This window comes from Mesoplodon mirus, assembly GCF_964341445.2.
Source record: "Mesoplodon mirus genome assembly, chromosome: 6".
NCBI classification, from domain to species: domain Eukaryota; kingdom Metazoa; phylum Chordata; class Mammalia; order Artiodactyla; family Ziphiidae; genus Mesoplodon; species Mesoplodon mirus.
The window spans coordinates 112,397,955-112,424,981 of NC_138982.1; the positions used below are offsets into that span (position 1 = coordinate 112,397,955).

General features: G+C 37.5%; 1 protein-coding gene across 1 annotated transcript in view; it reads left to right on the forward strand.

Annotated features, from left to right (window-relative positions):
• Nucleotides 1–13,543: 13,543 nt before the first annotated feature.
• GBE1 (1,4-alpha-glucan branching enzyme 1) overlaps nucleotides 13,544–27,027 on the forward strand; it is a 302,490-nt gene continuing 289,006 nt past the window's right edge. Inside the window, exon 1 of the mRNA XM_082624667.1 lies at nucleotides 13,544–13,946. Within this exon, the coding sequence (XP_082480793.1) occupies nucleotides 13,795–13,946 (152 nt within the window). The 5' untranslated portion in view covers nucleotides 13,544–13,794. The remainder of the gene's footprint in view (nucleotides 13,947–27,027) is intronic.

Below are 27,027 nucleotides of genomic sequence, written 5' to 3' on the forward strand. Positions count from 1 at the left end.
TTCATTTTTGAACATGTTCACTGAATATTAAACTCTAGGTTGTCAATCTTTCTTTCACATCTTTAAAAATGTTGCTCTACTTTTTGAGTTTTTCCAGTGAGAAATCTGCTGTCTTCCTTATTTTTGTTTGTCTGTACACAATATGCCTTTTTTCCTGTGGCTGCTTTGAAAATTTTTCCCTTTATGACTGGTTTAAAGCAATTTCATTATAAAGTGTGTTGGTGTAGTTTTCTTCACATTTTTTGTGCTTAAGTCTCATTTAGCTTCTTAGAATGTGGGTGCTTACTTTTCATAAAATTCTGAAAATTTTGGTCACTATTTCTTCAAATTTTTTTGTATGCTCCTTCTCTTTTCACTACTTCAGGGACCTAATTACATATATAAAAGTTTGCTTAAAATTGTTCCACAGCTCACTGGTGTTCTTTGCATTCCCTTTTGGAAAATTATTCTTTCTGTTTTAAATTTTGCATAGTTTCTATTGCTATTTCTTCAATACCTTAAATTTTCATTTTAAACAGTGTAGTTTTTATCTCAAGAAGTTTGAGTGGGTCTTTCTCATATCTTCAATATTTCTACTTAACTTCTTAGACATAAGTATTCCAGGTATAATAACTGCTATTTTGTCCTTGGGTCTGCTAATTCTAACACCTGTGTCAGTTTTAAGTCATTTTTGGTTGATTGATTATTCTCCTCAATATGCGTCATGTCTTCCTGCTTCATTGCATGTCTGCAAATCTTTGATTGAATGCCAGAACTTGTAAACTTTATTTGTTAAGAGGATGTTTTCTTATTGCTATAAGTATTCTTAAGCTTCCTTCATACATGCAGTTAAGTTACTTGGAAACAGATCCTTAGGGTCTTTCTTTTAGGAGTTGTTAGTTGGCTCCAGAAAAGCACCCAGCATAGAGCTAATTATCCCCCACTACTGAGACAAGGTTTTCCTGAGTACTCTACACAATGCCACATGAATTATGAGTTTTTCTAGTCTGGCTGAAGGGAACCAGTATTTTTCCTGGCCCTATGTGAATGTTAAGCACTGTTCTCTTTAATTCTTTTGAATGGTTATTTCACAGTCTCTAGCAGTTTCCTCAAATGAAAAGACTGATCAGTACTCTGTGGAATACTCAGCAGGGACCATGTGAATGACTGTAGGTTATTTCTCTGTGCAGTTCTCTCCTTTATGAACTCTAGCCTTCTTGTTCTCTCTGGACCTCAGCTTCCACTTCCTCAGGCCACATTCTGCCTATGTTCCTCATCCCTGAACTGTGGCTTGGAAATTCTCTTGTGGCAGGAAGCTAGGACATTTATAGGGCTCACCTCATTTGTTTTCCATCTCTCAGGGATCACTTTCTTTGGTTGCCTGATGCCCAGAACCTTGATTTGATATTTTTGTTGTTGTTATTGTTTCATATAGGACAGTAAATCCAGTACTTATTACTCTATCTGACCTGAAGCTGAAGTCCCACCTGATCTTAACAATGGAGGTGGGTGATAGGAAGATTAAGAAACTCTATGCATAGTTCTTTTGTAGAAAATTCAGCTTATGGTAAAATATTGAATCAAAGTTTCTTTCTACATACACACACACACACACATATATATATATATATATATATATATATATATATATATCTTTTTAATTTAAACTACATTCCCCATACTCTGGAGAAGCATTGATTTTAATGAACAAGAAATTCTATTCCAAATACTGTTCACAAAAAAAGGAAAAGAAAAAACAAACCTGGATACTGCACGAGTATCTGTCATTTAATAAGTAGTGATAACTTCACAGAAATGTGTACCTTAAATCCCATCTCTACAATCCTTTTATATTGGAGCTATTCTTAGATTTTCTGACCTCATCCTACTAAGGAAAAGTTTCAACCTTTCTCTGTCAAACAGTTTTTTTAGCTCAGAAGTACAGTATAACTAGTAGAATAGTGAGGCGGGTAAAATGATAAACTCTCTCATGAAATAATTTAATATGGTTGGTCTAGAAAATGTTACCTTCCCACATAATAGTTAATTTAGGAAGTGTTCATAAATGTGGGCAAGCACGGATATCTGAAAGATTAATTATCTCAAGAAAGTTCTCAAGAGAAGTTTTGACATTGGTAAGTTTATACCTAGATTGTTAATTTTATGTAAGGACAGAATCTTTGTTAAAAAAAAGTCCTTTAATACCAATATCAAGTTAATAACCTGTGTTTCACTGCATTGTCTTTGAATACTGTGAGTCTTTTCAAGTTTTAAAGCCATTATTACAACTGCTAATAAAAAGAAAAGAGCATAAAAGCAAAGAAAATCTTGAAAAATAGAAGACATTTCTAGAAAAGATGGAAACATTTCAATGAAAATAGACGGAAGCAAATAGTGGAAGAATTAACAAACTGAAAAGCAATTGCCAAGTATTCAATGGCCTACGTTTCTCAGTGTTGTGTGAAATTTTTGTATTAGCTACTAAAATAAAATAACTAGTTAGAAAGACAAGTAGAATGAGGAGTTGCTTTTAAATTATTTTAAAAATCTAATAGTATAGGGAAAATGATCTCAAAAGGAGAAAAATAAATTCTTAAAATCTAGGCCATTTATCTGTAATTTTCTATATTTCCTAAAGTTCTGTACTTTAAACTTTGTGGTACATCACATAAAGACAGTCACTTTTTTTCACTGAAGATCAAATTATCAGCAAAGTACAAAATGGTAATTAAAAATTTCTAGTTCGGTGACAGGCACACATTGTTCTTTTAATGAATCAGATTATCTCAGCTTTGTAAGGATTAATTAGGTACTTGTAGCAGTTCCTTTAAATTTCTCAGAACACTATGCCACCAGATAACTAAGTGGCAGCCTTGTAAACTCAGAGTTAAGCTCAGAAAATCTATTACACTTAATTCCATTAGAAGAGTCAGAAATTTTTGATTAACTATGATATTACTAAAATATTAGCATACATTTTTATTTAACATTAAGGTTTGTGTAAGCACTAAACACCACTGGGGAAAAAAGGGGGGAAATGAATATTGAAATAATTTTTCTTTTAGAAAAAATTAAAATCATAGAAAAGTCGTTTTTGAAACCTGCATGTATTTTCTCTCCAAAATCAACAAATGTTAATATTTTATCTTAGTTAACATTATAAATATAAAAACAGTTATTTTCAAATAATTTTAGATTTATAGAAAAGTTGCAAAGACAGCACAAAGAATTCCCATATACCTTTACCCAGCTTCCTCTAATGCTAACATCTTGTATAAGGACATTTATCAATCCTAAGAAATTAACATTGGTATAATACTATTAACTGAACTGGATATTTTATTAATATTTCATCTTGTTTTATTCCAGAATCCATTCTAGAACACCACTTTACTTTTATCCATCATGTATCCTTCAGTTGGTGACAGTTTCTGTCTTTTCTTGTACTTCATGACCTGGACGATTTTTAAGAGTACTTGGTCAAGTATTTTGTAGAGCATCTTTCAATCTGGTTTTGACTGATATTTTATCATAATTTGGAATTCTCAGTGGATTTTGGGAAAGACTCTCAGAGGTGAAGTATGCTTCTTATCAAATCATATCAAGGGGTACCTCATATCAACATGTCTTGTCACGTGTGGTGTTAACTTTGCTTAGTTAAGATGGAGTCTGACAGGTTTCTCCACTATAAATTTCCTATTCTTCTGCTTTCCATATTCTATAATTTGGAAGCAAGTAACTAAATCCAGCTCACATTTCAGTGGAGGAGAATTAAGCCCCACTGCCTAGAGTAGGGAGGCTCTATATAAATTATTTGGAATTTTTCTGAAGGAAGATTTTTCCCTCCTCCCCCATTTACATATTTGTTCAATCAATTATAAACACTTGGGTATACTCATTGATATTTACTTTGCTCTTTTGGGTTATAAATACTACTACTACTAAGAGTCCAATACTACTCTTATTTATTTTATTGCTCCAGTGATTCCTGCTTTGACCATTTGAGGACTCTTTCTGAGGACCACTTGAGGCTCCTGTGGTCCGTTTGACATGCCCCCATATTCTTTTTTTAAAAAACATTATTTTACTTTCTGGCACTATAAAATGCTCCAGGCTTATCTTGAATTTCCCCTACCCACTCCTTGAATCAGTCGTTTCTTCAAGGAGCCCTGGTTCTTTTTATTGGAGAATGGTGTTTAGAAACTAAGATCTGGGTGCTGGGTATGCTTGTTGTTAACTGGGGTGTCACTGCTTCCCTATCCTCTCAGCAGACAGAGCTAAGAAATGTATGTATTATACAAACCAATGTATACACATTCTTTGGTATTGCTATTTCTGTATGTGCGTGTGTGCGTGTGTACCTGAGTTCATATTCCTATCTCTGACTCTAGCACCACAGGGTTTATTCCCCCATTGCTTATTTATAACCTCAATCTCTGACAGCCAGAAACCTGGCTTCCATTGTCTATAATTTATTTACTTATTTTTTTCAATTGTGGGACATGCAGAGTAGCCTAGCAGAATTGCAGAATTCCTAGCCCATACCCTTGTGAAAAATAAATTTACCAATTAGATTACAGTGTTTATGTATAGTTCTTTATTTTCCCTTACAGTATATAGTCAAAACAGTGTTTTCCAAAGTTAATTTATGTCAGCTTCTTTTTTCTCTATAATTTAGTTTTAAAGAGAACTTCCTTGGAAACCCACCCCCCAACAATTCTACACTATATGGAATTTAGAAATGTAATGTTGCAAAGGTTCATTTTGAAGACGATTGTCATTAATTTTTACACAAGCAGTATCCTAAAGCATTATAATCTATCATAATTATAACTCACCCACCCCAATATTATCAGAGCTCTTTGTCCTTTGGGGGGGGCAACTAGAAGAGTCCTTCTATTGGGCTGAAGGCAGAGTTAGGAAGGCTACCTGCTGTAACTTTTATTAGATATAGTCATAATAGCTCAACTCTGCCTCCTCCTCCTAAATTAATTGAGTTGCCTTGGGCCAGTACCCTCCAGTGATGGTCTTGATATTATCATACTGTAATGTCGTATCTTCCCAATGATATGCTTTACTACAATCTATACCATAGAAGATGAAACTGAAGTTTTGAGAGTGACTTGCCCAAGGTCATATGGCTCATAAATGACGGAGTTTGAGTCTAGAATTCAAATATGTTCAAAGTCCAAAATATGAGAAATTATTATTCTCAGGTTAAAACTTTATGTCCTACAGCAGAATATGGTATGATTAGGGTTATGGTTAAAGCACCCAGATTATTTTGCTTTAGTAAATAGGCATTTTATAGTCTTTTGAGCCATCCTTTGCCTGTTTCTTTATTGTCAGTGGGCTCAACCTATGCAACTCCAAAGACATTTCTACCTAAAGAGTATGTAACAGGGTAGTATCCTAGCCAACTTTCCCACCCTTTACAATTTGTCCTTCAATAACTTGGCATGGTCATCTTACAATGCAATTTGAATAGATCAGCATCTCTGACAAGGCCCTATGTGAATAATTTAGCTTTGACCTTGAACATGTAAAACATAAATTCTAATTATTTTTAAAATGTTCCAAGTCAGTATAATCCCTTTTCTAAAAAAATGAGAATTTGGGAGTATCTAGTATGTACTCATCAGGGTACTTGCAGATAACAAATTTTCTGAAAAGAGTTCTGGTTCTGCCTAGCACAAAGCTTATCAAACTACAAGTGATGAAGGAAAAGTTATTTCCCCCACAATCAGTCATGGATCACTAGTTTCATAAAATAAAATTAAAACAATTTTTTTAGAGAAATAAAAGTTATAAAATGTCAAATACAAGCCCACATTTTTTATATTATATTTTTCAGATATAAAATTATTCAAATTGACACTGAAGTTTTTAAGCACTTTCTCTCAATTCCTGTATTTTTCTTTATGGATTGGTAACAAGCATTTGTTTACTAACATTGATCCAAGGAACACATTGTTTCCTAGTTAGAGAGTTTCTTTAGAAAACCTCAGTTCAATGTTAGTGTCCACCAGAACCTACGTCAGGTTTCATTGACATAATAACACATTTCTTTTTTTTTCCTGAGGGTGTACTAACCATCCTCAGGTCTTAACACCTTCTTACTTTTGTACTAATCTAGATTATTGCAAAGTTTGTATATGGAACACATCACTCTCTTTTGCTATTGTTTCGCCTTTGAAGAAATATAAATGCTAGCATTTATTGAATGATTATTATATGCTATGTTCTAAATACCTTATATGTATTGAGCCATTTAATCTTCTCAATATGAAAGCAGACACTATTATCATTCCCATTTTACAGAAATGGAAATTAAGGCACAAAGAGCTTAACTTGCCATGGTCACACAGCAAGTGAGTGGCAGATAGAGATCTAAACCCAGGCAGTCTAGTTCCAAGGTCTGTGTTCATTACAACAATAACATACTGTTATCCATAGAAAAGACTACCTAGGAAAGGCCTTTGTAGTTAATCTAAAATTGGATTCCAAGTATATTATTCAAAATGTTACTCAATACCCATCATTTATAGATTTCTAACTAGGAAAAACAATTCAAACTTTATGGAATTATAAATACCTAATATCTTTCCTTCTTTGCTTTTGCTACTTCTAGGAACCTAAGAACTAAGGTCTGAGCTCAAATGTCATGGATTTTTTCTGTTCTGATTTGTTGTTTTTTGCTTTTGTCAAGTATTGTTTCATTTAACACAAGTATTTTTATTAGCTACCTCAAATCCTATTTTTGAATAGGTGGTATATATATAAGCCAATTATTGTTCTAAAGCAATCCCTCAGCCATGTGATTTGCGGCTTCCCATCTGCAATCATTGAGAACTCATTTAAAAACAAACTGATTAGGTATATCAGTATCCTAAGGCTGTCAAGACCAATTACCAGAAACTAGGTGAGTTAAAACAACAGAAATTTATTCTCTCACAGTTCTGGAGCCCAGAAGTATGAAATCAAGGTGTTGGTAAGGTCATATTTCCTCTAAACGCTCTGGGAAGAATCTGTTCCTTGCCATTTCCACCTTCTGGTGCCTGTTGGTATTCCCTGACTTGTGGCTGTATCACTCGAATTTCTGCCTTCACAGTCACATTGCCTTCTCTTCTCTGTGACTATCTCCTCTGCAGTTCTCTTCTAAGGACACTCTCATTGGATTTAGGACCCATCCAGATTATCCAGGATGATCTCCTCAAGATCCTTAATCTAATTGTATCTGCAAAGACCTTTCCCAAATAAGGTAACATTCACAGGTTCTAAGGATTAGGACATGGGCATATCTTTTGGGGGACCACCATTCAAGCTACTATAATAGGTGATGGGGGTAGGAGGTAACTTCCTATAAGCATATTACAAGAGGCTTTAATCCATGGGCTTTGTGACAAATTTTATAAGATAAAAAAGCCCCTGCCCCTGCCCCACTACCCCATTTTCTGGCTCTCTGCTTGGTTCTGGACTGGCAACGTTTGCCAGAGACCTGAGTTTCATTTAGGTAAAGTTGACAGATATATTGTTTTAAATTTTTTTGTTTAATTTTTAAGTCTTTTAAAAAAACTTGCATTTATCCTTCAGAGTCACCTTTCTGAAAGGCAGTATAAAATAGTTCTCCTAGACTGTAGAAAGCAGTGTGTTATTATTATTAACTATTATTCTGAAGACTCACTGCAATCTTTTCAGAATGACTCCATTACGATAAGCTCAGCTACCTGATTCTTTCTTACAAGATCTTGCACCTGAAAGTTTGCAAAACTTTCAAATAAGAAACAATTGAGAAGTACTGAAATTTTCAGATATAAACTAATCACTAGAGATAATATAAAGGCATAAAGGATGCCTGTGCTTTGAGTGAAATAAAAATGACTGTTTTGCTTGGGTAGGTCTGAGGTAAAAGGAAATTGCTTAAATTCTAATGGAGAGGACTAGATGCTCAGAGGATTTGTCACAAAAATTAGAGACTTTCACCTTTATGTCACTGGTTCTCATACAACTTAGGACAAAAGTAATTGAAAATGATTATCACCTAAAAACAATTAAATACCCTCTCTGGAAAAGTTATTTGCCTCACTCTGGTTTCCAGGTGGTAACAATCAACATCACACTGAACACTCACCACTTGGCCATCTAAGTAGAGAGGTGAGAGGGTGAATGAGTCTGAAGACAGAATGAACTTCTCTTCCTCCAGGTCCCTTGAGAGGCTTGGCAGGTGGTAGAGGGGACATTTGGTTGGCCATTGCCTCTGCTGAATTTAATCCAGAAATAAGTGGATGTCAGTTTAGAGACTGGGATACCGATACTTGCCAGCCATTAGATCCACCTTTTCAATGGAGAGTCTTAGTTACAGTCTTATGCAAGATAAACTGTTAAACTACCCTTATGAGTTGTAATTTACACACCATAAAATTCACTTTTTTAAATGTATAATTCAATGATATTTTTATAAATTTATAGAATTGTGTGACCATTGCCTTATCAAGTTTTAGAATATTTCAATGGAGAAATTTCAAGGAATATATATCTAATTAAATTCCATTACTTCAAAGAAGATAATACTTATAGTATTGAGGGGCAGAGGGAGAAAGAGCAAGAGGAAGGAAGACAAATAATAGGACTTTAAAATTTCATTAAATTTTAAAATATGGTATTAATACAACTGTATACTATTTGAGCTGTCATTGTTTAAATTTTCATGTATGAATTGTCTAATATTCTGAATATCTTAATGGATTATATCAAAGTTCTTTAGGCGATCATAATGCTTTATTATAATGCCTTACAAATAGTAGGCATTCAAATATTTACTTTGTAAAATAAATAAAACTACCCATCCTCATATTTAAGTATTCCATATCCAGAATCAATGAATAAGTTAAATATTAATATGAAGAAATTGGAATGTGTTATGGATATAGGGATGGAAAAGCCACACTTTCCTCCTAAAGTAAGTATCCATTAATAATAATAGTAATAATTATAGCTAACACATATAGTGCTTACTATATGATAGATACTATCCTAAGAACTCATTAAATAATTAACTATTCTTATTTAATCCTCACTATACTTCGCAATTAAGAAAATGAAGGCACAGGGGATGGACCTAGAGAGAAGGGAAGTCAGAGAGAGTAAGACAAAAATCATATGATATCACTCATATGTGTAATCTAATTTTAAAAAATGATACAAATGAACTTATTTACAAAACAGAAACAGACTTAACAGATATCGAAAGCAAACTTATGGTTATCAAAGGGTAAATGTGGAGGGGTGAGGGATAAATCGGGAGCTTGGGATGACCACACACACACTACTATATATATAAGATAGATAACCAACAAGGACCTACTGTATAACAGAGGGAACTCTACTCAATATTCTGTTATAATCTATACGAAAAAAGAATCTAAAAAAGAATATATGTATGTGTATAACTGGATCACTTTGCTGTACACCTGAAACTAACACAACATTGTAAATCAACTATACTCCAAAAAAATTTAGAAAAAAAGAGAAAATGAAGGCATAGAGAGGCAAAGTAATTTGCCAAGTTTTACGTGGGGGAGCTCTGATGAGAACTCAGGCAGTCTGGATAAGTCCGGTCACTGCTCTTATGTAACCACAAACAACTTTCAACCACTTTTTGTCAACCACTTTTCTTATCCTTGCTAAATCAGTATCTACCACTAACAAAGATCTTTTAATTCCCTTATTGTTTTAACCACCCTTACTAACTGAATTCCATGGCTAAATATTATGTGACATGGTCACCAGCACAAGTTTCTCAGCCCTACTAATCTACTATTCTCACCCTGTAAATCTCCAACTCTAGCTTCATTCAAATACTTATTTCTTTGAGCTCACACAGCCAGCTTATCAAGCAATGAAAAAAACTAATGGTTGGGCCATGTGGCACTATTTCAGGTATCTGATATCCAGCCTCTGTTGTGCTCTCATCATTATTCAGGAATCCTCTTGTCCTTGACTTGTTTTCTTTCTCATATCTCACAGTGACTAAACATCTTTATTAGCTCAAATTCTGTCACAACTTTCTACCCTTTTCTTTCTCAATAGATGAGAAAAAAATGATCAGCAGTTCCAAATCTTCAGAGATTAAATAGGAAAACTGAAAACTGCCCATTGGGTTTAACAGCTAGGTGATTTTGCATGTTTTGGAAAGAGGAGTTTCAATATAGTAGAAACATAAGTGAGCCCACAGTGTGTCAAACGGTAAATGAGATAGTCTCTCAAGCACTTGGCAATGAAGAAAGAGGAGTGTTATGGTCAAGGAAGAGGAAGAGAATTGAGGGCAGGGCTGCCACTCACCTTTGTGATTTAGGAAGAAGTGCCTCCTGTTGGTGGGCACACTCCTAAGGTTTCATAGCTTGAGGAGGGAGAGGCACCTTCATGCAAAGGAAATGGTTCTTCTTCTTCAGGGCAAATGCCTTCATTTGCCCTCTTGGTTGGGCATAACTTATGCAGTGTATGGCCTGTAAAATTGTGATTGCCTTGCATGAGGAAGGGTTTTTGGTTCTACAGTTATGGAGTTTTCTTTGTTTTTTGGTATTCCCCAGAAGCAGTCTGGATGTAGGTATGGGGAAGGCAAATTCAACAACTCTAGGTTGAGGTTTTGCCATGTTAAGTATGGTAAGGAGACAAGATAGTTAATAACACTGGCAAGTTTCATGGGTAGTGGAATCTAGGATGGGTAGCAAAGGAAAATGTGGCAGACATGATTATCCATCCTGCTTTTCCATGTCAACTGAATCACCATTTTATCGAGATGTTGGGCAGCAATGCAGTAAGGGAAGGTGGACCCAATTCAAGCAGTGAATCACAATTAATTTAAACCAAGGATGGTAGTCATATTCGTCTATGTCAGTGGTGTAGGGGTGGGTATGTGACCTAGCTCTAGCCAAAGAGCTATGAGTTTTCCCTTAGGCAAAGATGCATGGTATAAACATTTTCCTTTCCTTTAAATGTGGCCTTATGAAGAAGTGCCGCTTAGAGCTGTGGCAGCCATTTTATAACAACGAGGAGACAAAATTGAGGTCAAAGCCTACATAATGAGGAAATGAAAGAACCAAGGAACCTGGGTTATCAATGACATTATTAAAGATAAAAGGGTTATTATCACTCTTCTTTCGGGAATTTCTCCTTTGTCTTCTCAGAAACCACATTCTCCTTTATCATCACTGCTGGTTTTTATTTAAAGTTACTTACTTTCTACTTCTCTCTCTAGAGTTTGGTCACAGATCTCTGTTTTTCTTTTTATGCTCCTAGTAATTTTCAACAGGGGATATCTGTTAGTTTTAAAGAGTATGTTTCATATTATTTATACTTTAAAAGTTCTTTTTTGGTATTTTAAAAACACCTTTACTGAGCTATAATCCACATGCCATGCACCTACTTAAAGTGTACAATTCCAATACCTTTGAGTCTAGCCACAGAGCTGTGCAACCATGACCACAATCAATTCTAGAAAATTATCATCACTCCTAAAAGAAACCCTCCCCCCATTAGCAGTCATTCTCTATTTCCTTCAGCCCTGGGAAACCAATACCCTACTTTTTGTCTCTACAGATTTACCTATTCTGTGAGCTTTATGACAAATGGGACTTGTATTATTCATCACTAATCCCCAGTACCTAGGAAACTGGCTGGCACATGGGATTTCAATAAATACTTTTTCAATAGTGAACAAGGCAGAATGGGTCCCTGCTCTCTTGGAGTTTACATTCTAAGGTGGGAGATCAATAAATAAAAGACAAAAAGATACACAAATTTTGTTAACTGTTGCATAGGAGAGAAGATATTGAGATATTTAGATAGTGGAATTAGAGGCTTCTCAGAGATGAGTTGACATTTATGGTGAGACCTCAATGAATGCTGGGAAGGAAACAGCTATGGGAAGTGAACTCCCAATAGAGAGAAGGGCAAGTCAAGTCTCAGAGGCTACAAAGTGCTCAGTGAGTTTCAGGAGTCAGTGTGACTACAGAATAGTAAAGCCAGAGAATGATAAGCAGTGGAAAGGTAGGCAGGGACCAGATTATGGAAGCCTTGTTAGGGAAGAGTAGGGAGTTTATTTTTAACTCCAGGTGAACCAAGCATGTCATTTAGGTTGTACGATTTATTCCTTGCATAGAGCCTTACTGTTCAGACTGTGCTTCCAACCTGCAGAGGCAGCATCACCCCTGAGCTTGTTAAAATTACAGAATATGAGGCACCACTCAGAACTGAAAGTCTGTTCTTTTAACAAGATCCCTAGGTGATTCACATGCACATTAAAGCTTGAGAAACACTAGAGAATGGACTGGAGGTGAAAAAGAGAAAAGGGAAACCCTTAGATATGTTAGTCCAAATGAGAGAGGAAGGCTGCCTGCATGAGTGACATTAGAAAGGATGAGAAGACTGACTTAGGGTATGCCTTGGAGATACTTGGTTTAGGACTCTTAACCAGCTAAACACAGATTTCAATAGGCAGGATTTACGAGAAAAGTTTAGGATTGGAGATACAGGTCTGCGGGTCTATTGGGTATCCTGCTTCTGAGTTTCAACTGTTGTTTTATAATTTACAAATGTTTGCATGTTGTCATCTTTATGGGAAATAAGACATGCCTTTCTGAAGGTTTTCCAAGTCCTCCACTCTTTCACTTTGAGGCCCTCTGTTCCTAGACATCCTTCATCAAGTCCTTATTAACTCCTTCACAAAAAATGTTTTGAACATTTTAAAATTCAAGGTCCATGGCTGATCAACACGTCCTTCTCTATAGCCCCTTGGATTGTCCACACCTCGAACTTAACTGGGACAGATATACTCCAAGCCTCTCCAGTTTCTAAGTACAAAGTAGCTTGGAAACTCCTGGGTTGGTGGGTCCAATTGTCTCGGTGCACAATTCTGTACTCTTAAAAAAGGATCTGTGAGCTAGAAACCCGTCAATTAATGGGAATGAAAGAATATAAGTAAGTTCCAAGTGGGGTAGACTACCTAGCGACCCCCATTCTTAGGCCAAGATGAAGCGATTTCTTGCCTTATCACTTCGTTAGTAAGTGGGCACAGCTGAATTCCAATGCTCTTCCTTTACCGTTTGTCTCATTCAGAATAGTTTGTTGAAAAGTTTGTTTACAGCAATTATTTTAAAAGGCAAAAGGGCCTTTTTCTTTCTTTCTTTCTTTTTGAGGTTATGGGGAATGGTAAAAGTTTTCATAATTCCAATTCTCAGTCGTTGGTAACCCAGAGAATAATACCAGAACACCAGAGTATCTCTGGGACGATTACAAGATTCTCTCAGAACTTAGAGAAGAAAAGTCCCTTCCAAGAAAACCATATATCCATTTGAAGGGCGTGCCGCCAGTGAGGCTTGTTCAAAGAAAGAAAAGCTGGGGGGGTGGGGAGTGGCACGGCGGTTCTCCGCAGCCAAGAATGGGTCAGGGTGAGAGAGGTCAAGACTGAGAGAGGTCCGCTCGGGACCGCCTCCTGGGGTGGCCTGGGCACCGGGGTAGAGACGCTGGGAGAGGAAGGGGCAGGTCTCCGCGGCCTCTCAGTGCGAGCCGCGTGAGTAGGCGGAGAGGCCTGGCGCCTCCTCCCCTCTCGGGACGTGCGTCCGGGGATCACTCCGGGTCCTGCTCCTCCCTGCCGGCGGGGGGGAGAAGGGGGACAGGCGGCCGTTCTCTCCAGCTATAAAGGGACTGGGCCTCCCGCGGCTTGCCTCGGCTCGCCTGGGCGTCCTCCCGGTTAGAGCTCCCGCTCCCCCTCTACTCGACCCTCTCGGGCCTCGGCTACTCGGGCTGCGACGGAAGATGGCGGCTCCGGCGGGTCACCCGGCTCGGGAGGCTCGGTCCGAGTGCTCTGAGGAGGCGCTGGCCGCTGCCTTAGCGGACGTGCCCGAACTAGCCCGACTTCTAGAGATAGACCCGTACCTGAAGCCCTTCGCTCCGGACTTCCAGCGCAGGTATAGCCCCACCTTGGTGCTGTCCCCCGACTCCCCCCCCCGCCCCCTCCCCCTTCTCCACAGAACCCAGCAGCCCGCCTTTCAGCCGCGAGCTTGCCGCTGGGAACGCCTGTTGGCTCTCGGACGTGCGGGCCCCGCCCCTGCCGGCTCCACCCTCGCCGTCCCGCAGCCCACCTTGGTGGGTAGCAACTTCCGGGCTTGGGCGGCGAGTTGAGTCCCGTAATTGGGTTGAATGGCTTCCGGAGTTGCGGGTTGACAACTCTTACCGCCGGACTAGAGGCAGAAGCGCTGAATAAACTTTCCTCATCCCTCTCCCCTCCCTTCGAATCGGCAGTTTTGCGCCATTGGGTGTGTGCTTTGGCTGCCAGCACCCGTTTCCTCAGGTGCTGATGCGGAGTTAGGCAACTGCACTGCAGGTTTTCTGACCCTTCCATGGACCAGAGTGGTCCTGTGAATTAGCGTGTGCATAACACTCGGCCTGTGTAATTGCGCTTTTAAAACCTTCTTGCTTATTTTATAGCAAATACTGCGATTTTATATAGGATTCTTTCAGGCAGCTTTTCTTTCCTTGTTAATATTCTCCCTCTCAGAGAAGATTAAGCTTATCTTGGTCTTTGTTTTTTACCCCTTGGGCCATCATTGACGAGTACTACCCCGTGTTTGGCATTGCCATCCTGAAGCTGGAGAAAGGCGAGGAAAGCCAGACTTCTAGAGGCCCACTTAGTATGCTTTACTTTTAGCTTGTCTCCTGTCATGCTGAAGTTGCTAGGATAATAATTGCAGTAGTCAGCTGAACTTAAAAGGTATAATTTTTAAGACTAAAATAGTTGTTATGCTAGTTATAGTAGTTATATTTGTGAGATAAGCACATTGCGATTTAATGGTTTCTGCCCTTTTAGCAGAGCCACTTGAAAATTACCATGGCAACAGAATACCTAGTCACAGTTTCAAGTAATAGAAAACTTCTAGTAGTTACTTGGCAAGAAGCAGCATTGGGGGTAATGAAACACGGTTGATTTGGAGTTTGGGAAAATAAAAGTCTTAGGTTCATGACCTGGCATTGTCACTTATTACCTGTACTCAATTCAGCAACTGTTTATTAAGGGTCCTTTAGGAACAAAAAGTAAGGGACACAAAGTTGAATACAACACTTCATTCCAGAGCTTGCATATCCTAATGCATGGGCCCTCCTCAAAGGAGTCACCTTGAGCTGTTGCTAAGTTAATCAGATGTTGGGCCTTTATATAAGCCATTCGGGGAGCAGCCTTGTGAAATTGCCTTCAGTGTTTATAATATGTGCTTTCAAAGAAATTTAGTGTATAATCTTCATTGTTCAGGATTGGATTTGATTTAGAAATAGTAAAAAATTTTAGAGCAAAAGATGGTGGTCCGACTTTTTTGATGACACTAATTTACTTGGATGCTTTGTAAAATGACACGTAAGACATTTCTGAAAGCAGAGTTGTGGAAATGTTTTGTCTCCGTTTCTCCCCTCTCTGTTTTAAAAAAATGATTACAAGTAGACAAACCTCCCTTGGTAAGTGTTTCTTTCATGTAATTCACTTCAGCTCCATTGGGATTGAAGCAGTTTTGATCCTCTTTCACGGTTTGTCAGAACTAATGAGAGGGACAAAGGCCAGAATAAAGAAGTGGGAGCACTCCAGTGTTCTTGATGAAAACGCTGGTCCAGTGGGTCCTTGTGCCTCACTCTGACCTGGATTCTACTTCTGGCCTTGGTTCTGTGTAATTGCCATTTTCCAGCACACATGTTCCCTTTAGGCATATCAAATAGTAATTTGGCATTTGGCAGCAGTAACTTTTACTGTTAGCATTTGAAGAATAAAATAATTTCTCCTTCGTTAAGTGTGGTCCTGATTACTTTTCCTATTTTCCGTTCATTTCTAATAACCCACTTAGGCAGTGTGTCTTTGGCCTAACACAAATATACAACCAGTCAAACATAGATGCAAAGCTTACTAAGGAGTGAAGAAAATTTAGGGTGCAAATAACAGTATAATGGTGATAGAGGAGGCGGTTTCTCATTGATGGACTGTCTTATTCTTTCCCAAACACCGTGTCTTCATTAGAAATTCCATTATGTACCTTTGCTCTTGTTTACCTTTTCTTTAACTGTAGGAATGTTGAATCAAGCGTGAGGGTTAGTGAACTACTCTGTGCCATAAAATAAAAATTAGACATTAGAGTGGGTGACAGGCCCTGTGATGTCTCATTGATTACCTCCTAAGGTAGGATTTTCCTCTTGGCTTTCCTGCCTTTTCCACCTGTTATTTGTGCTGCAATTAGTTGCTGTATCATAATTCCAACATCGTAGTGTTTTAAAAAAACATTATTTATCCCCATGCTACATGTCAGCATGAGTCAGGCTCTCCTCATGACAATCATTCAAGGATCTAGGCTGATGAAGTCTTCATTTTGAAACATGCTTCTACAGTGGCAGGGGCAAGGAACAGAGAACATTTTGAACTAGGCACTATTTCTTACAGCTTTTGCCTAGCAATCAGCCACTTCTGCTGATACACATATTGGCCAGTGTAAGTCAAATGTGACTTATCAACCACGTGGGTGGAACAGAAAACTGACATTTGTGAACAGGAGGATGAACAACACAGTTACAGTAACACTTGTCTATACCCTCTGTGTATATAGTAACTTTTACATATGTTATAGTATTTAATTGAACCCTAATAACAAAACTACAAGGCAGGAAGGGTGGGTGTTTTTGTTTTTCCTGTTTTACAGATGAAGAATCCCAGATTCGGTTGTGATGAGTTGTTCACATGGCTTGCTGCAGCTGGGATTAATCTTTCTTTAATAAAACTGTTTCAACAAGTTCACAAAAAAATGACTTCTTGGTAATTTAGTGAATACTTCTTTCTTTCTCTTTATTTCTAGCATTGGACATTTTGGACCACTTATTAGATCCTTGAAGCCATGATGTGTACTCTTGCTTTTCTTCCATTATCTCTGGTGGTTTCTCCTCAGCCTCTTTCAGACCATTAATATAAGAGATTCTCAGGGCTCTTCCCTAGGTTCCTTTATGTATTTCTGTTTTATACACATACTTTCCCTAAGTATTCTCATCCATCCCGTGAATTCCATCTATGTACTGAGGCTGCCCACATCTATCTTCACCCTAAATCTCCCCTGGTCTTAGTCTCCTGGTCTTATTTATAAATATCTGCATTTTGATGTACTGTAAGTATAAAACTCAGTGTGTATAAAACTAAACTTAGGGTTTTTCATCCCAAGCCTGATTGTCCTTTTATACCTTATCTCAGTGTGTGTTATCCTCCTCTACCACCTACTCAAGCCTAAAACTTAAGACTTATCCTTAATTACTCCTCTCCACTTCTTTTTATCTCTAAGTCTAGTCAGTAGTAGCTCCTAACTACTTTTCAAGTATATGCCACACTGTATTCCTACTGCTCTCCTGCTACTCAAGTTGCTAGCATGTCTAGCCTGGTTTATAAAAACAGCCTCAGAGTTGTTCTCCCTTTTCAAATCTTCTCAACAATTCCATGGCTTTTAAGGTACAGTGTAGTCTCTTTCTCGTGACCTACAAAACTCTATATTATCTGGTTCCTGTCTACCTTGTTAGCCTCATCTTTGGATCGTCCTTCTCTCTCTGTACCACCTAATCAGAAGGGGGCTAAGTGTAAAGGGGTAGCTAGGATGTCTGAGGGCTATTCTATAAGGGGCACTAAAATATCACTAGAATAAATTGGAAACATGATACCTGTTTTACACATGTAGTCCTTAAATACTGAAGATTTTCAATAATTATTTTGTGTAGGCTTGTGAGAAGTAAGGAGTCTAGAAGGATCACTGAGTAAAAGGCAGGATAGGTCAAGAACTAGAAACATTTTCTGATCTTTATCAGAAGAATGATGCTTTTGGCTTAGTAGAAATTAATTAAAAAGGGAACTCATTTCTATATTTAATTTTTATTAATAGAAAATAATTTTTCTCTACCCCATAAAATAGATCTTTACCAAATGTTTAAAGAAGATCAATTTGAAGTGTGCCAGAATATTATCCAGTCTTGGATGCCACCTGTTTTGGTCTAGCCATGGGTCCAGCTATGGCTTTTGTACCTGTTACTTCTTCTGCTTGATGCATACTTTGCTTCTGTCTTGTTAGTGCCTGTACGTACTTCAGGACACAGCCTAGAGATATATTAAATGCCCTCCCTGACTTCTTCCCATCCTCAAACCTTCTTCGCACCTCTTAGCTACCACCTTGAAAACCTGTATTGTAAGGGTGATCATCAATAATCATGTAGCTGTCTTTCTGCTCTTTTGTATCTCCCACGAGGTTATTTGCTCCTATGGGTAGGCACATTGTCTGTATTGTTTGCTCACTGTTATATTCTCAGTCTGTAAAACTGTACCTGGCCTACAGGAAACAGTATAGTGTTTGAATGAACAGATGACTGAATGAATGTCTTTTGACTTTTGTTTTTCTCTTTTCTACATCAGTAAGTCTCAGGTAAGCTCACCTTCAGCTAAAAATGTTAGGAATACTAGGATGGACAGAAGGAGAAGAAGCAGTAGTCGTCAGGAGTTATGTGTGGCAGTCTCGGGTAGGGGAGTGTATGTTCAAGGAAAAAGCTAAAAATAACCAGAGAAAATAAAGAAATTTGTTATTAATTAGATATTTCCATATTCCACAGAGACTACAGGTTTAATCACTGAAGGAATATTCAGTTTGAAGAGAGCCTCAGGTCAAATTGCATGCTCAAGAATAGGAAGAGAGGTTTTTGTGAGCTCAAGTGTGTTAAGTATCACAATTACAGTGAACATCTCTATTCTGTTAGAAGTGAAAATAGCTTTTACACTGGTATCTAATCAGAATTAGAATGTAGTTTAGATTTCATGTAATAGCAACCACACCAAAAACTGATTCTCGTGGTGCAGAAATTTTATATTGTAGCTGAATGGTGCACTTTTCTCTCAGTGCCTGGCCAAGTTGTAGGCTCTGAAGAAAGTGAAATGTCAATGATTCTAGAAGGCAAAGAAGAATCCAAAAATTATAAGTCACACCTGGCCTGCTCTTCTGTACTAGCAGTAGATTCCTTTGTGCCTTGCAGCTGAGGTCTGTACTAACTCCAGAGTCACTCCTGAATTCTTTACAGTGATGGGCAAGAGGCTGTGACCTCTTCTCATTTTCAAAGTGCCTTAAAATGACTCCATGGAGCATTTGGTTTAGTTTAGCCTCTGGCGCCTGCTGCACCATCTCCTGAGAAATGACTGTGTGTGGTAACTTCTTAGAGGATTCAGTTCAGCTCCCACCAGGCTGGCCCTAGTTAGTCAGTGAGATGGTAACACAGACCCTGTGAAATGTGCTATCATTTTAGATTGATAAGCATATCATGCTGCTGCTATTTAAAAGCATGTGTAAAACTTCAGTTATACATCTATAGATATTAAAGGAAAATATGAAAGGGTTTTCAGTGGAGAGAATTGCTGCTCTCAGCTACCTTTCATTCTAAAGTAACTTTACTGTTTTACAGAAGAGTAAATTCTCTTCATGTAGTGATGTCCACTCATCAGTAGATGCTCACTACTGTTTAGAATCCAGATTGGTTTTTTGTTGTTGTTGTTGTTCTTAAGATCCAAGAGCAGCCCCTGTACTGTTTTGTGTTTAGGGTAGCAAGAACCTAGTACATCAACAGAAGGCAAAATTCCACATTAAACGCACGTTGTTATACAATCTACATTCATTAATTTATTGTACAATTGACATTAAGTTATGGTGACTTACCTGATCGATTTTTGATGTTTAAAAGATCATAAAGGACTTCCCTGGTGGCGCAGTGGTTGAGAGTCCGCCTGCCGATGCAGGGGACACGGGTTCGTGCCCCGGTCGGGGAGGATCCCACATGCCGCGGAGTGGCTGGGCACGTGAGCCATGGCCGCTGAGCCTGCGCGTCCGGAGCCTGTGCTCCACAACGGCAGAGGCCACAACGGTGACAGGCCCGCGTACCGCAAAAAAAAAAAAAAAAAAAAAAAGATAATAATAGCTGAGATCCTAAGTTTAGCTTCTTCATATGTGAAATGGAAAAAAAATAAACATAGCTGAGTGTCCATGTTGCAAAGCACAAGAGCAAGATGAAGCTTGAATTTTAGCCGTCATAAATGCTAAACAGCTTCGAATTTGAGGACAACTTAGTCAACCTCTGTGAACCTCAGTTTCTTTTTTTGAAAAATATGGATTGGACCCACCTTATAGGGGTTTCTTGAGGATGAGGAATATATGTGAAGATATCGCTTCTTTAATCCTGTATCCTGAAATCAACCATCAGATAAATAACCTGACCGGAAATTCCCCACAACTCTTCATTTTGCTGCTTAACAGCCTCTTTACTTTAAGGGGTTCCTTCTCTTTCCTAGTAGTGCATTTGTGTGAATGAGGTGAGGAGGTGGTAATTTTAATCATAATCTAGTGGAGCAAGAAAAGAATATGTTTAAATTTTGATCCTTAATTTGGAGAGGAAATGATAAGGCAGGTGCCAGTTTACTACAAGCTGAAGGCAAGATGAATTCTGGGACGTAATGAGCACAAAGCTCCCTTTATTGAGAGAGGTAAATGCTACCCTGCAGAAACCCCAAATCACTCTTCTCTTGATCTTCCGTTTCTGTCTTTTCTCTTCTTTCATCTGACTGCTAAGTGTTCATATTCTTGGACATCTAACAGCTGCAGGAATTTTCTTCCTCCTGAACTCTGGATGCTTGGAGGAATGGTCATACCGAGTATACTAATAGCAGGAATGACTTTGAAAATAAGAAGAAAAAATACATAATAGCAGCTTAGAAGTTTACAAATGAAAGAATTATCTAGTGGAGTCTGAACTTATGATCTATTAATAAGACAAAAATTTAAATCCCATGTCTTACCTTGTCTTTTTTATCCTCTCTTTTTTTACTTGATGATTTCAGTTCTTTTCAGTATGTTTGAATTTGCAATGAGATACATAAAACACAGGAATGGAATACTCATGTGTATTTTAGTAGATCCATTGAAGGATAAATTACAATTAGACAGTTTCTGGGTATGTGCTCTAGGTCTGTAATCTAAAATGTGATAATCAGAAACCAAGTCTGCAAATATATTTCTTGTATAGATAACCTTGAAGTTTTCCAAATATTTAGCAGTGAGAAATATTTCTTTTACTAATAAAATCATACGTTACTCAATATCATCAATATAATTTATTTTTATTTTCATAAATGATAAGCAAGTAGCCACAGGTTGTATTTAATTATGAATAGCTGCATAACACAGCTACATTCTCTATTACTGAATGTGATAAGATCAGTTACGCGTTTAGGTGTAAGTAACAGAAACCAAACATACCCTCAAAGAACAGAAAGTCCCACAAACTGTGATTTATGGAAATAGAGGTTTGTATTTCTCACAAAGAAAGTGGGGGTAAGTGGTTTGGGCCTTAGCATTGACGCATCATTTATCTTTTGGTTCTACTATCCTTAACATATGGTCTTGATTCTAATGTTTAGAAGATGGCTGGGCATATCTAGGGCCCATATCTGTCTTCCTAGCAGGAGTACAAGCTAACTCACTATGTCCATTCTAGCCAAGCATAAATTAGTTTACCTGTAAACTCCATCTCATTCTTTCAGTTTACAAATTATTCATCAGAGCTGTCCCATGGCATGGCCATCCTTACCTGAAAGTGAGCCTGCATAATCAAGGCTTTCAGTTGTACGCATATCTTCCTGAGAAATGCCTTTTTGTCTCATCTGTCACAACTTGCCTGGGCTCTTTCCTTTGCTCCAATGAGGAGACAATGTCTGGCTAAAGATAAAAAGTCCCAGTGATACCATGTTGTAGTTCCCCAATATCATACCTGTGTACAAATCTTTCTGAGCAGAATCCAGGCATTTCCACTTCTGAGAGAAGTCTTCAGCCACATCCCTCAGTATCACCAAACTCTGGGGCATGGCTTTCACTTTGCTCTACCTTGTATTTCTGGATTTCTGTATTTCTCTGGATTCTTTTCTTGGGACAAATACAGATACTTTTGCTTGCTCTAGTCGAAAATGAGCCTGTCTGGTTTCGCTTCAGCCCCCTGGCCCAGCGATTTGGGGAGCACCGCTGTATTCTCTTTTTAATTTCATAGGTATTTTACTCTTAAAAATAGGCTGTTTTGAGAGGAAATGAGTTTGTCAGTTACTACTAATTTTTTCATGTTCTCTTGGGCTCATTCAAAAATGATCTGCTTTATTTTTAAGTTATTTGGAGAATATTGTATTTGTGGGGTTAGAAAGAAGAAAAGGACTAAAATAAAGATGACAGTTTATGCTCAGTCTTTAAAACATGAATTGTCTTTTGTTACCTAACTACATGCAAGTTTATGGGCTTTCACATTATACTTTTTTATTCTTTTAAAAGATTAAGATGTGTAAGCTTTGTTCTTCAGAACATACCTGCTACAGACTTACCATATAAATATAAGATTTTATCATCACAGAGAAGCCCAGTATTTCATCTTTGACAGTAGACCAAAGAACAATTTGTAGAAGAATGGGACTCCTCTTTTTTTCCTCTTTTGACTGTAAAGACAGCATAATGATTCCTCTTTGATGTCAGAATAGATCAGTAATGTGTGTGGGGTCATATTAGTTTCTTTTTTTTCCTAAGAGGTTATAGGTCTATTATCCATGATCATCTTAGGCTACTGTTTGGAGGACGTGAGTAACTAATGTGTGAGTTACCATTGCTTTTTCATTGTTTTACAGTCTTTTCTCAAGAGGATTGATTATTATCCCAGGATTCTAGAGATTCACAAACAAATTCATATTTGTCATTTCCAAGCATTTTTTCCCCCTCCAGTTCTCATTTTTCAGCATTAACAATCTCTCGTACTTTTGTTTGCTTATTTGTGCATTTTTTTGTTTACATGTGGGAGTCTTCCATCCTCTTGACCATTTCAGTTGGCAGAGCTCTTTTGGTTGTGCAAGTTGTGCTTGCTAGTGAAGCACAGCAGCATAGTGAAGCAAATGGATCTCTTTTTGTTCAGTTCCCTAAAACGCCTTTTATTGAAAACTATCTGCTATCCATGCAGTATTAGGGAAAGCTCTACTCACAAATTCAACACATAAGCAGGAAATACAGAAAAACAAGAGTGTTGTCAAAACTGAAGTTTGGGGCTTCCCTGGTGGCGCAGGGGTTGAGAGTCCGCCTGCTGATGCAGGGGACGCGGGTTCATGCCCCAGTCCCGGAAGATCCCGCATGCTGCAGAGTGGCTGGGCCCGTGAGCCATGGCCACTGAGCCTGCGCGTCCGGAGCCTGTGCTCCATGACGGGAGAAGCCACAACAGTGACGGGAGAGGCCACAACAGTGACGGGAGAGGCCACAACAGTGAGAGGCCCGCGTACCGCAAAAAAAAAAAAAAAAAAAAAAACTGAAGTTTGGTTGTAGCAGGTTTAAGGTACCTTTAGAGGGCATTAAAAAATATAGTGAATTTAGAGAATTGCAAATTGTGTTAGACTAGATTTAAAAAATTATTTTGAAATAATTATAAACCACAAGAAGTTGCAAAAATAGTACAGAGAAGGCCCCTGTTCTATTAGCCAAGCTTGCCCCAGTGGTAATATCTTGCTTAACTGTATGGCAGTTTCAAAACCAGGAAATTGACATTGATACACTCTGCAGACCTTATTCAGTTTTCAACAGTCTTTGCATGCACTTCTTTGCAGTTTTATCACAAGTATATATTAATGTAACTGCCACTACAGTGAAGATACAGAACCATTCCATCACCACAAAGGAATTCTGCATTCCTTTATACTTATACTGTTCCTACTCCCTCTATCCCTAAACTCTGGGAATTACTGATCTGTTTTACATTTCTATAATATTTTTCATTTTTTGAATGTTATATAAATTAAATCAGAGAATATGTAATCTTTGAAGATTGGCTTTAAAAATTTTTTTTTATTGGGGTATAGTTGATTTACAATGTTGTGTTAGTTTCAGGTGTACAGCAAAGTGAGTCTGTTATACATATACATATATCCACTCTGTTTTAGATTCTTCCCTATATAGGCCATTGCAGAGTACTGAGTAGAGTTCCATGTGCTATACAATAAGTCCTTATTAGTTATCTATTTTATACATAGTGGTGTGTTTGTGTCAATCCCAATCTCCCAATTCATCCCTCTCCCCCTTACCACACACACCCTGCCCCCCCCAACCCAGTAACCATAAGTTTATTTTCTACATCTGTCACTCTATTGCTGTTTTGTAGATAAGTTCATGTGTACCCTTTTTTAAGATTCCACATACAAGTGATATCGTATGATACTTGTCTTTCTCTTTCTGTCTTACTTCACTTAGTATGATAATCTCTAGGTCCATCCATGTTGCTGCAAATGGCATTATTTTGTTCTTTTTTTATGGCTGAGTAATATTCCATTGTATATATGTACCACATGTTCTTTATCCATTCCTCTGTTGATGGACATTTAGGTTGCTTCCATGTCCTGGCTATTGTAAATAGCGTTGCAGTGAACATTGGGGTGCACGTATCTCTTCAAATTATGGTTTTCTTTGGTTATATGCCTAGGAGTGGGATTGCTGGATCATATAGTAGCTCTAGTTTTAGTTTTTTAAGGAATCTGCATACTGTTCTCCATAGTGGCTGTACCAGTTTACATTCCCACCAACAGTATAGGAGGGTTCCCTTTTCTCTACACCCTCTCCAGCATGGATTGGCTTTTTTTTTTTTTTTCACTCAGTATATGCCTTTGAGATCTATTCAAATTGCATATATCAATAGTTCATTCCTTTTTGTTACTGAATACTATTCCATTGAATGGATGTGCCACAGTTTATCCATTCACCTGTTGAAGGACATTTGGATTGTTTCCAGTTTTGGGCTATTAAAAATATTGCAGTGAAGCTAAGATATGTTTATTATATATAGGTGTTATTTCTTTGGGAGAAGTTCCTAGAAGTGTAATTTTGGAGTCCTATGGCAACTGTGTGTTTAGTTTTGTATGAAATTGCTAAACTGTTTTTCATGGTATCTGTACCATTTTGCATTCCCAAATGTATGAGGGATCTAGATTATCTGCATCCTTCTTAGCATTTGGTAATACATTTCCTAAAGTGTTAGCTGTTATAATAAGTGTGTAGTGATAAGCCAATGTGGTTTTAATTTGCATTTTTCTTATAGCTAATTATGTTGAAAGTCTTTTACAGTGTTATTTGATATCTTTATGTCCTCTTTGGTGAAAAGTTCAGTTCATGTCTTTTGTCCATTTTCTAACTGGATTGATTTTTCTTTTTTTTACCTTTGAGTTTTCTTTACATATTCTAGATACAAGTCCTTTGTCAGATATATTTTTAGATTAATTAATTAATTTTATTTTAGTTTGTCTTTTTTGGCTGTGTTGGGTCTTCGTTGCTGCATGTGGGCTTTTCTCTGGTTGCGGTGAGTGGGGGCTACTCTTCGTTGCGGTGTGCAGGCTTCTCATTGCAGTGGCTTCTCTTGTTGTGGAGCACAGGCTCTAGGTGTATGGGCTTCAGTAGTTGTGGCACACAGGCTCAGTAGCTGTGGCTCACGGGCCCTAGAGCTCAGGCTCAGTAGTTGTGGTGCATGGGCTTAGTTGCTCTGGAGCATGTGGGATCTTCCTGGACCAGGGCTCGAACCCGTGTCCCCTACATTGGCAGGTGGATTCTTAACCACTGCACCACCAGGGAAGCCCCACTCTGTCAGATATTTGTTTTGCAAATATTTTATCCTCGTCTGTAGCTTGCCTTTTCATCTTCTTAACAGGGTCTTTCATAGAACAAATGTTTTAAATTTTGATGAAATTTATTGATTTTTTTTGTTGTATGGTTTATACTTTTGTTGCCATGTATAAGAGCTCTTTGTCTAGCTCTAGGATCTGAAGATTTCCTCTAATGTTTTCTCCTTGAAGTTTTATTGTTTTACATTTTACATATAAGTCTGTGATCCATTTTGAATTAATTTTTGCTTAAGGTTTAAGTTGAAGGTTTTTTTTTATTGTCTAAGGATATTTGATATTTTTTAAAGATCATAAACTATGACAGACATATTGGGGAGCCACCTGATCAAAATAAAAAATAAGCCTTTAGTCAGGTCTCACTGAAATATATGAACAATGACAATTTTTATGTATACTATAGATTATTGAAAGCAGTGGGAACTAATTAACCTGTCAGTTTTCTTATTTCTAAGATCTTATTTTAACTTTTGGTTATTATCATAAAGCAGCCCCTCAAACTTCAGGAAGCTGGATAAAAATATTTGTGAAAGATACAATAATTTATTTTCAAGTAGTTACTTGAGAGTTTTTCTGGTTTGTAATTTGTATATTTTTATCATGTTATAGCATTATTTTATTGATTTGTATTCCAAGCATATATAGATATTAATCTATACAGATTGAATTTGTAACTTTAATTTGACTTTCCAAGGTTTTCTTATTTCATGTCTTCTACTTAGAACCTACTCATTTGTTAGTATCATATATTCTTCAGTTCTACATTATTAAAAATATTGCTTTGAAAAATAATATTTTATTCATTCAATGCGTCTGTTTACTCGACTTAAATGACAGGTAAATCTCCAAAAACTTTTCATGTTATACTCACATTTGTAGAAATGAGTTTGCTAAATCTTAACAAAGGTAATGCTAATATTTCCCAAGATTAGTTGCTTTTTATCTAACTGAAATTAGCCTTTGGTTTTATTTCAGTCTTAATATTTACTTTGATGTTTGTCAGGATTCATTGTGCTATTAATAATTACAAATCCAAGCATATCAATTTCCAAACAATTGGTTAGATGTTATGAGATGAAAGTTGTTAGTACATGTATTTGGCAAAATTTGAAAAATTTACCCACTTTAAACAGAAAAGTAAAGTGGAACTTTTGAGGACTTGTTCATTCTACAATGATTTCTAGCTATGATGGGTCTGAGGCACTAAACATCCAAAAGAGACTTCTGACAACTCTACTGATAATAAATTATCATCATCATCACAATAACAATTTTTATTACAATTT